A 10,796-nucleotide genomic window follows, 5' to 3' on the forward strand; every position below is an offset into this window, starting at 1 on the left:
TAATGTCTTGTTAGGTGCAATAATGTCCAACTCAGATCCCCCCGCCACCCCGCCGAAACAAGGCGAACCCGTCCCTCCCATCATCCTAGAGGAAGCGCAAGCTGCAGCTGCCGCGGCCCAAGAGGAGGCCTGTGGCGGACCAAAAGAGCCGACTGTCTCCAATTCTTCTCCGGAAGGCCACATACGGCATCATGGCGGCGTCTCTCCACATCTGGAGGAAGTTCCTCCACCAGCCTACAATGGCGCGGAATACGGGCAGCTAGACATAAGTCAGAATGGCCTTGATACGGGTGCACGGATAGCCAGTGATGGCCGAGTTAATATCAATATCAACCAACACAAGGGCAAACTCACGAGCCTTCTTTTGCCTGCTCTGCGCCGCCAATTGGAGTTGTCACGACAGAAACCTCCTGCAGAACCTCCGATTCCCGAGGGTCTGGGAGAAGTAGACGGCCTGCCCCCGCCGCCGATGAACATTGTGATTCAGATAGTGGGCAGCAGAGGAGATGTGCAACCGTTTGTGGCCCTGGGTCAAGTGCTGAAGAACAAGTACAAGCACCGTGTCAGAATCGCAACCCATCCCACGTTCAAACAGTTCGTCACCGAGAATGGTCTGGAATTCTTCAGCATAGGAGGGGATCCTGCCGAGCTCATGGCGTTCATGGTCAAGAATCCGGGTCTTATGCCGGGTATGGACTCTCTCAAAAATGGAGACGTGGGCAAACGAAGAAAGGGCATCTACGAAATCGTTACAGGCTGTTGGAGATCTTGCATTGAGGCTGGGAATGGCATGGGCACGCCAGTCAACGATGACAATATGGATACACGCAGCTTTGACAGTGCCGTGTCTTTCGGCATGGATCCGACCTTGAAGCCCTTTGTTGCGGATGCAATCATCGCCAACCCGCCCAGTTTCGCCCATGTGCATATTGCAGAGAAGTTAGGCATTCCTCTCCACCTAATGTTCACCATGCCTTGGTCACCGACGCAATCTTTCCCACATCCTCTCGCCAATATTATCTCTTCCAATACAGACTCCAGCATTACGAACTTTGTCACCTATGCTTTGGTGGACATGTTGACCTGGCAGGGCTTAGGGGATGTTATCAACAGATTTCGAGAAAGAAGCCTGGGCCTGGATCCCGTGAGTATCATGTGGGCTCCTGGGATGGTCAGTCGATTGCGCATCCCGTGGACTTACTGCTGGTCGCCTGCTTTGATCCCGAAACCAGCAGACTGGGGCAACTATATCGACATCTCGGGCTTCTTCTTCCTCAATCTATCCACAAATTACTCACCACCGCAGGACCTGGCGGATTTCTTGGCTGCCGGGCCGCCTCCTGTGTACATTGGATTTGGCTCAATCGTGGTCGACGATCCAAACGCCATGACCAGAATGATATTTGACGCCATCAAACAGACTGGTCAACGAGCGATAGTCTCCAAGGGCTGGGGTGGGCTCGGTGCCAGCGAGTTAGGAATACCGGAAGGTGTCTTCATGATCGGCAATTGCCCCCACGACTGGCTGTTCCAGCATGTATCTTGTGTCGTGCATCACGGCGGCGCCGGTACAACCGCTGCCGGTATATTAGCCGGTCGACCAACGGTGGTAGTCCCATTTTTTGGCGATCAACCGTTCTGGGGTTCGATGACTGCCAGGGCCGGGGCAGGTCCTGTACCTATTGCCTACAAGAACTTGAATGCTGATAAACTCGCGCACTCGATTTTGGAAGCATTAAAGCCGGAGTCACTCGAGCGCGCGAAGGAATTGAGCATGAAGATCAAAGCGGAGGATGGTTGTGATGCTGGTGCGCAGTCTTTCCACAAGCAGTTGCACATGCCAAACCTCAGATGCTCCTTGGATCCGTCGCGCATTGCTGTGTGGCGCGTAAAACGAACCGATATTCGTCTGTCGCCGCTTGCAGCCACGGTCCTCGGGACTGAAGGTCTCCTAGATTTCTCTGACCTGAAACTCTACCGACCCCGAGAGTATGAGACAGAGGACGGCCCTTGGGAGCCAATATCTGGTGGTGCAGCCGCCTTGATTGGGACACTCGGAAATCTCTCCATGGGTATCGCAGATTTCCCTGTTGAAATCCTAAAGTCTTTGAAGACAGCTTCAGGAGAATTGAAAGAAATCCACGAGAGACACTCGAACAGTGGTACTTCCACACCCATCGTATCTTCGGAACGACTCCCTTCTGAAGCTTCAAATGCCACAGCGGCAATCATCACACCTGTCCAATCCCAGCAATCGATCTCATCGGGAACAACCGCCGCGCCAGTGCCTTCATCCATGTCCACAGTCTTGACAGCTGATGGATCGTCCAAAGTTTCCCGCCATCACCAACACGGTAGCTGGTCTCACCACCGATCTCGATCTCGCTCCGGTTCGCCGTCACCATATGGGAATCGTGACCCCTGCGTCGGCGAAGAAGTCGGCCAAGTGTCGCTGGAAACTGCAATATCCGGTGCTAAAGCCGCTGGAAAAATCATTTCCGCCGGCGTCAAGTCCCCTATGGATTTCACACTGTCTTTAGCAAAGGGATTCCACAATGCACCCAAGTTATATGGAGATGACACTGTACGACAGAACGAAAAGATCGTGGGTCTTCATTCTGGCTTGCGAGTGGCAGGCAAAGAGTTCGGGTATGGCTTCTACGACGGTATAACTGGCCTCGTCACCCAGCCTTTTGCAGGGGCGAAGAAAGAGGGTGCGGCTGGTTTCTTCAAGGGGGCAGCCAAGGGTCTCGGCGGTTTGGTCCTCAAGCCAGCCGCGGGCATTTGGGGACTCCCAGGATACACTGCAAAAGGCATCTACAGCGAAATTTCCAAACACTTTGGGAGTTCCGTGCAGAATTATATCATTGCGGCTCGGACAGCCCAAGGTTTTGAGGATTGGAAGAACAGTACACCAGAAGAGAGGCAACGAATTGTCACCGCCTGGAAGGATGGCAGGCTGGAAACTCGAAAGCATGGACAACTCTACGGAAACGACCGCAAGGTCGCAATCGAGAGCCACATCATCACGAGGACCAACACTGACTCTGTTGAACTGGTTCACGGATTTAGAAATACCAGGCACCTTAGCTGGGACGAAAGAAAGGCTCTTGCTGAGCGAAGGGATCAACTGAAAAAGGAAGAAAAAGAACTACAACGCCGCGAGAAAGAGATCAAGAAGGAGGAGAGAAGAAAAAGCCAAGCCGGCGGCAAAATCAAGAGCCGATGCAAATTCTGTCCATTTGACCACAACACTAGCCACCATCTCAAGCACAGCCATTCTCTCTCAAGTTTGGAGTCTTCCCTCAGTCTTGGCAAGGCGCCGTCGCAGTCGCGAGAAGACAACGTTCTGGCTGACTATGAGCACGCAATCAAGCATTCCGTGAGTTCGACGAGCACAGGCAACCCCTTGGAGGATGCCGTCATTGAAAGGGCACTGCGAGCGAGTCTCCTCGAATTGCACAGTTCAGGTCACGATCCAAACAAGTATTCTGATGCTGCATATCAACAAGCTATCCAAGCCAGTATCCGAGAATTCAAGAGGGCTCAAGAAGAGCATGCCCGGCGGAGCGGTGCCTTACCCACAGCCACGGAGAAGCCGTCGGAGGAGCATGACCTCGATCTCGAAAACGCTCTGGCACAGAGCCTGGAAGAGCACAGGCAATCTCAGGCTGCGAGAGAACAGAATTCAGAGCTAATGCATGAAGATCATCATCATCTGGATGATAGTGACTCTGGAATTGACACGGACTACGATGAAAGTTTCATGCGCAAGGTTGAGGAGACTAAACAACTACACACTGAGAATGAACGGAAGAAGAGAGAACTAACAGAACGTGTAGCTGCGCTTCCGGCCACGAATGGACATGACGAACCAGTCACGGGCACAAAGGAAGCAATAGTCGATGAAAATGAAAATGATGAGGAGTTACGACGGGCGATAACGGCATCGGAGCAGGACGAGAAGAGGCGCCAGGAAGAACTTGAGAGGCAAAGAACGGAGGAAAAGATTGTGCTGGATTACGTGAAGAAGCAAAGCCTGATTGAGGAGGAGCTGAAGCATGGGCAAGAGAAAGGCGGTGCCGCGATCGTTGCGGAAGAGGAGAAGCTGACAGCGGGCTCAGAGGCTTCATCTTGACGAGACAAGACACGACATTCCTTGTTCAGAGCTAGAATTCGGGTTCGACGGCAAACTTTACATTTGATGAAACGCGAAGCGTGGATTGGACTGCTGCTTGTCTGTTATGTGTGCTGGACCTTGACGAACATGGAGTGAGCAGGGGAATTATTGCATGAATAACGATTGATGGGCTTTTGAGATACCAAAGAAACATAGTACTACATGGCAGTGACGAGAGTTTAATACACGATGAACTACTCCCGACAAAGTACCTGTACAGTCTTATTCGCTCTAGCCTCTTAAGCACCTGGGGGTTCTGGCTTGCAGGATACGTCTGAAAGTCATAGGGGCACCACGAGTTCAACTAGGTCGCCGTACAAGATATCATGTGCGATTGACGGGCCGGGCTGTCTTTCACCATTTGAGAAACTTTTGTTTTCATTTTCCGGTCCTTACATCGATATCGATGTCAGTATCGGCATCAATACACGCCTAGAGGGTACGCAGCCTTGTCTATATTCTTCGCCCCCAGCGGCACGACGCGCGGCACTTGAGTGTAGGCTTTGGTGACCTCGACAGTCTCGTTCAAGCCAGCCGTCACGGGCATCCGCCTAGCATGCAGCACATCGTCGATGGCCTTGGCGACTTGCAACAACGTGCCCTCGCTCCAGGGCAGGCCCAGGATCTCCATGCCAACGGGGATGCCGATTGGGGCGGTCGTCGAGGGCGGCGAGAAGCCGATGGGCATGGTGATGACGGGGGAGCCTGTCACGGCCGCCAGGATGCCGTTGCGGCCGGACTGGCTCGGCGAGCCGATTGGGACGACCAGGTTTTTTTGTTCTGGGTAGATGACGCAGCTGAGTTTGTTGGTGAGGATGGTCGCGTGCAGAGACCGCGTGAGGTTGGCGATCAGCGACTGTTTGAGGTAGTACGAGGCGTTGGACGTCGACGAGACTAGCGCCGTCTCCACGTATGAGTACTGAGACGGGATTACGAGGAATTCCGGGGTGCTCTGGTTGCGCGTGTAGAGTTGCGGCATCGTTCGAGGGTGTGGCCCCGTCAGGTTGTCCGTCGAGAGATAGTGGTTGAGCATTTCGCGGTACTCGGACGTCTGGACGTCCATCTGGGCCGAGATCGAGGTGGCGTTGTAGGTTGTCGTGTCGTTGATGAGAATCACGCTGGCGCCGTGGGACTGCAGCATAGAGATCACGTTGTCCATTGCGTTGTTGACCGGCGTGGTTTCGTTGCTCGCCGTCCGGTTGAAGAACCCTTCGAGCACTCCTATGCGGATCCCCGTCAGGTTTGCGCGGACGCCCTGCGATATGAAGGAGGTGTAGTCGGTGCCCAGCACTGAGGGCGGGATCGCGGAGGTCACATTGTCTGCTGGGTCGTAGCCAACGGAAGCCATGACCGTCAAGGCCGTTGCTAGGTCCAAGGGGCATCGTCCTATCGCGCCGATGGCGTCTTGGGTGTATGAGATCGGGATGACGCCTGCGCGAGAAATCAGGCCCCGTGTCGGCCGGAAGCTGAACAGGCTGTTGGCACTCGCTGGGCTTCGTAGGGAGTTCACCGTGTCAGTCCCCGTGCCAAACACGGCGAACGAGGCAGCAACTGCTGCGCCTGTGCCGCCTGAACTCCCTCCGGGCGTGCGGGTGAAGTCATACGGATTGATGGTTTGGCCGCCGAGGCTGGATACCGAGAGACCCTCGAGCGCGAGCTCGTGCAGATTCGACTTGCCCAAGATCACGGCCCCGGCGTCGCGGAAGGCGCGCACGGCAGGACCGTCTTGAGCAGGCTTTGAAGCGTTCAGGGCCAGACAGCCGCCCGTCGAGGGCATGGGGAGGGCGTCATAGTTGTCCTTGAGCAAGATGGGGATGCAGAAGAGTGGCCCCGTGGCATTGCCTCGTGAAAGAGACTCATCTAGCGAGTCGGCTATTGAGAGAGCATCTGGGTTCAGGGTGATGATGGCGTTGATGTCCGAGTTGAAGCGTTCGATCCGGGCGATGAAGGCGCTGACAATACCTCGGCAAGTAGTGAGGCCAGAGAATAGAGAGCTGTGGATGCTGGAGATGGTGGCTTCGCGCACATCGATAGACGTCGTCTGGGTGAATGAGGAAGTGGGAAGCAAGAGGGAGAGTGCGAGGAGGCTGAGGAAATACACCATCTTTGTCCTGTTTGGGTTGATCAACGCCTCGTCTCCTTGGATCGTGGATGTAGCATGTTTCTCGGCTGGGTCTATGGCTACTGGAGATATATATGTATGTACCTGTATCCATGCATGGTGTCTATACCATCGGTCAAGGTCTCCGGCCAACTGCCGGCGGCTCTAACACGGAGGAGATGCCCACCTTATCGTTAAGAGATCATTCTGACCTTCCAAATCTAGTTACAGAGGACATTGTTCATGGGAGGACATCTCCTTTGCTGGTACAGAAGATATGTCATCAGCCTTGCTAGAGCGTGATAAGGCTGTGTCAGGGGAGAATGTCAGAACAAGCCTGTTGGCGGTGCGGGACTCGGAAGACCAACACGAATACGAAGGAAGACAGATCGGGCCCTCGTCTTGGTGCTTATGTATTACACTGAACTCAATCGCGTCCTTCTTCCCTCCATCCTCCGTCTTCTATCCTGCCACTCGCCTGGTTAAAATACTCGGTGAAATGGTCCAATGTCACCGCTTGGCAGTGGCAGCTCTCTAGATTCCCAATGTCACTGTGTCCTTCTTCCGCCGCACTTTAGCCATTTTTGAATTTTCGACAACGCCACGGGATCTTTTAGTCAGGCACCTTAGCCTTTCCATTGGACTCTGACCTGCTCTTCCCCAGAATGAGCTGTTTCTACAGAACGCCTTTTCCAATCCGTGACTCCGCGCCAGGCTGATCGAAATGCGACTCTGTGGGGTAAGCTGGAGCTTGACTGGGGAGCTTCTGCCTCTGAGCTGCCTCTGTCTCCACGGCTTTGACTCAAGCTCTGACGTTGTGGGCGGCAACTGGTCGATCAGCTCATGCAGCTCCAGCAAGGAATCGTGACTCTTTGGCCAGCATTGCATCCGTCTGAGGCACACGACGGCAGGTGGTCGAGCAGAATTTTCTATGGTTCATAAGCAGGGCCGTCGCCCAACCTCAGTTGTGTAGAGGACCTTCGTCCATCTACCCATTGTCCAGAATACCGCCGTGAACAAGAACAAGATGAAGTTGACTTCTGTTCTGTTTGCCCTTCTGGCTTCTGGGGTAACTGCTGCTCAAAAGGCCTGCCCAGGCTACCGTGCTACCAACGTCCAGCAGACTGCGAATGGCTTGACCGCTGATCTCAATCTCGCAGGCCCAGCTTGTAACGTCTACGGCGCTGACTTGCGGAATCTCACCCTCACTGTTGAGTACCAGTCTGGTATGCTTTATGCCTGCGAACCATCCATGTTCGGCTACTAACCCAACGGGAAGCTTCGAGGCTCCATGTAATCATCGAGGACCAGAACCAGACCGTCTATCAGGTTCCTGAGTCGGTTCTTCCTCGCCCCAATGCCACAGCGGGAACTACGGCCTCTAATTCTCAGCTTGTGTTTGACTACACAGAGAACCCTTTTAGCTTCTCTGTCTCTCGTTCTTCCGGAGAGGTCCTCTTCAACACGTCCGGGCCTCCCATCATCTTCGAGTCTCAATATCTCAGGCTCCGGACGTCGTTGCCCAGCCATCCAAATTTGTACGGCCTTGGTGAACACTCGGATCACTTCAGATTGAACACCTCCAATTACACCAGGACGTTGTGGTCCCGCGATGCTTATGGCATCCCCCAGGGCACCAATTTATATGGGAATCATCCAGTATACATGGATCACCGAGGGTCGAATGGCACGCATGGAGTGCTGTTCTTGAACTCCAATGGTATGGACATCAAGATCAACGACACTGCTGGACAATACCTCGAATACAATACCCTTGGGGGCGTCCTGGACTTCTACTTCCTGGCCGGACCTTCTCCCATTGAAGTGTCCCAGCAAATCTCCGAGGTCGTCGGAAAACCTGCGATGATGGCGTATTGGACCTTTGGATTCCATCAATGCAGATATGGCTACAAGGATGTTTACGAAGTCGCCGAAGTCGTGCACAACTATAGCGCAGCCAACATACCGTTAGAGGTAGGCAACCTCCCTGCGGTGAGGATGAGGCTAACACCTTCAGACCATGTGGACGGACATTGATTATATGGTAATACCATCAAAATCGTGCTGAGGAGCCGCTAACACAGGAGTAGGACGCCCGAAAGGTCTTCACTTTGGATCCACAACGCTTCCCTCTGCACAAGATGCGCGAGTTGGTAACTTATCTCCACGCACATCAGCAGCATTATATTGTGATGGTGGATCCAGCAGTCGCGTATCAGAACTATTCGGCATTCAACAACGGCAACAACTCGGGTGTCTTCATGAAGAGGGCAGACGGGTCAGTATTCGAGGGCGTCGTCTGGCCCGGCCCAACCGTGTTCCCAGATTGGTTCCATCCAGATACCCAAGACTATTGGAATGGCGAATTTGCGTCCTTCTTCAGCCCCGAGACTGGGGTGGATATCTCAGGACTTTGGATTGACATGAACGAAGCCTCAAAGTATGAACGATACCAGCGCCGTCATTTTGCCTTGGTTTGCTGACGGTCACCCAGCTTCTGCAACTATCCATGCTCCAACCCAAGTGCATTTGCTAAAGAAAACGGGTTTCCTCCGAAGCCGGCGGCACTGCGCAATGGCCCTGCTATTGCCCTCCCCGGCTTTCCGCCAGACTTCCAACCACCATCAAATACTAAACGACAAGCACCGAATACAGGCGACATGCTAGGTCTCCCAGGCCGGAAGCTGATCAACCCTCCTTACATGATCCAGAATGCTGCGGGTAGCTTGTCCAACAAGACATTGAACACCGACCTCGTTCATTACAACGGCCTTGTTGAGTACGACACCCACAACCTGTACGGCACCATGATGTCGTCGACGTCACGCGGCGCTCTTCTCAACCGGCGTCCCGGCGAGCGACCACTGGTCATCACACGCAGCACCTTCCTTGGAGCCGGTGCCCATGTCGGCCATTGGACTGGGGACAACGTTGCCAACTGGGATCAATACGAAATCAGCATCTCAGACATGTTGAACTTTGCCTCTATTTTCCAGTTGCCCATGGTCGGATCTGATGTTTGCGGATATTCTTCCAACTCTAGCGAAAGACTCTGCGCGCGCTGGATGATGCTGGGGGCTTTCCAAACATTTTATCGCAACCACAATGAGCTCGGAGCCCGACCTCAAGAAGCCTATCGCTGGCCAATTACTGCTCAGGCGTCCCGGAACGCGATTGACATCCGCTACCGTGCTCTTGATTATCTCTATACCGCCTTTTGGACGCAGACGCAAAATGGCAAGCCTGTTTTGAACCCTATGTTCTATCTATACCCCGAAGACACCAAGACATTTGGCATCGATGCTCAGTTCTTCTTTGGCGATTCGATGCTGGTATCTCCCGTGACAGGTGCGAACAAAACGACAGTGCGTATTTATCTGCCTGACGACATATTCTACGACTGGAACGACGGATTTAGCCCGGTGCGAGGTAATGGGTCGATGACAACCTTGACCGACGTCAACTTCACCACCATCCCACTCCACGTCCGGGGCGGTGCAATTCTCCCTCTTCGAGTTGAGAGCACAAACACTACAGCCGAGCTGCGTACGAAAGGATTCCATCTCTTGATTGCGCCTGGCACGGATGGCGCGGCAAACGGATCGCTCTACCTGGACGACGGGCTGATGATTGAGCAGCCCGGCACGACGTTGATCAACTTCACGTACACCAATGGCGCTTTCTCGATGTCCGGCGACTACACTTATCCAGCCAACGTCAGCATCGAAAGGATCACGATTTGCGGTGTCGGATCGGCGCCCCAAACCGTCAACGTACCTGGTGCACCCAACACGACCTTTTCGTATGACAATGCAACTATGGCGGTCACAATCCACACCAGCATCCCGTTGACGCAGGATGCTAGCTTCCAGTTGCCGGCATCACAGAGTTAGTCGCTATTTTGGAGATGTCAGCCATGAGATGAAGCAGGGATTAATACGACCACCAGCCAAGGGACGGAGGATTGGGGTGGAGTCCAAGGGTGGTGTTCACCAGTTGAGGACAAGGCTCGCTCCCCCTACTTCCTCTTTTAACAGAGACCGCATTCCAATATCACTCGTCAAGCAGTGCAGCTTTTATTTGTATATGCTATTTCCCATCTTTTCGTGTGTATCAAGTGGTCCGATGGTGCTCTCTCTCAAGGCCGTGTCAGTCACACACTAGCCGAGTAGTCTCAGATCTCGAATCTCGGAACCAGGGGGCTGCGGCCGAGAAGAAGCGGTGAGGCAACATTGACGTCGGAGGCTTTGTCGTTTTGTGCTGGCTGCAGAGTACCAGCCAGAAGTCGATCGACCATGGTAGTGCCTGTCGGCCCGTTTGACATGGTGAACAACCTTGTTTCGACCACGGTTTCGACGTCTGCACCCCGTGTGTGTGTGTGTGTGTATATACGGTGATACGGTGATATATCTATGAACTTCCCGCCTATCACCAGGTCCCCCCTTGGTGCATCTTCCTCGCCCGTCTTCCTCCACTGGGCCGGTCGTTTATCGGGCCCCACATTGGGCAGGGCGA

At 53.8% G+C, this 10,796-nt stretch overlaps 3 protein-coding genes across 3 annotated transcripts; 2 read left to right on the plus strand and 1 right to left on the minus strand.

Annotated features, from left to right (window-relative positions):
* Positions 1-22: 22 nt before the first annotated feature.
* On the plus strand, positions 23-4,138 carry A1O5_09957 (uncharacterized protein; the record flags this gene model as incomplete). Its single annotated transcript, XM_007750535.1, has 1 exon — positions 23-4,138. One exon carries the CDS (start codon positions 23-25, stop codon positions 4,136-4,138), a length of 4,116 nt encoding a protein of 1,371 aa, XP_007748725.1.
* Positions 4,139-4,601: 463 nt separating this feature from the next.
* A1O5_09958 (uncharacterized protein) lies at positions 4,602-6,284 on the minus strand (the record flags this gene model as incomplete). Its single annotated transcript, XM_007750536.1, has 1 exon — positions 4,602-6,284. The coding sequence occupies one exon, from the start codon at positions 6,282-6,284 to the stop codon at positions 4,602-4,604; it is 1,683 nt and encodes a 560-aa protein (XP_007748726.1).
* Positions 6,285-7,308: 1,024 nt separating this feature from the next.
* A1O5_09959 (alpha/beta-glucosidase agdC) lies at positions 7,309-10,174 on the plus strand (the record flags this gene model as incomplete). The annotated part of the gene is made up of 5 exons (XM_007750537.1): positions 7,309-7,507; positions 7,561-8,255; positions 8,299-8,325; positions 8,372-8,721; positions 8,776-10,174. The coding sequence occupies 5 exons, from the start codon at positions 7,309-7,311 to the stop codon at positions 10,172-10,174; spliced, it is 2,670 nt and encodes an 889-aa protein (XP_007748727.1).
* Positions 10,175-10,796: the final 622 nt, after the last annotated feature.

Source organism: Cladophialophora psammophila, assembly GCF_000585535.1.
Source record: "Cladophialophora psammophila CBS 110553 chromosome Unknown aczJe-supercont1.18, whole genome shotgun sequence".
NCBI lineage: Eukaryota > Fungi > Ascomycota > Eurotiomycetes > Chaetothyriales > Herpotrichiellaceae > Cladophialophora > Cladophialophora psammophila.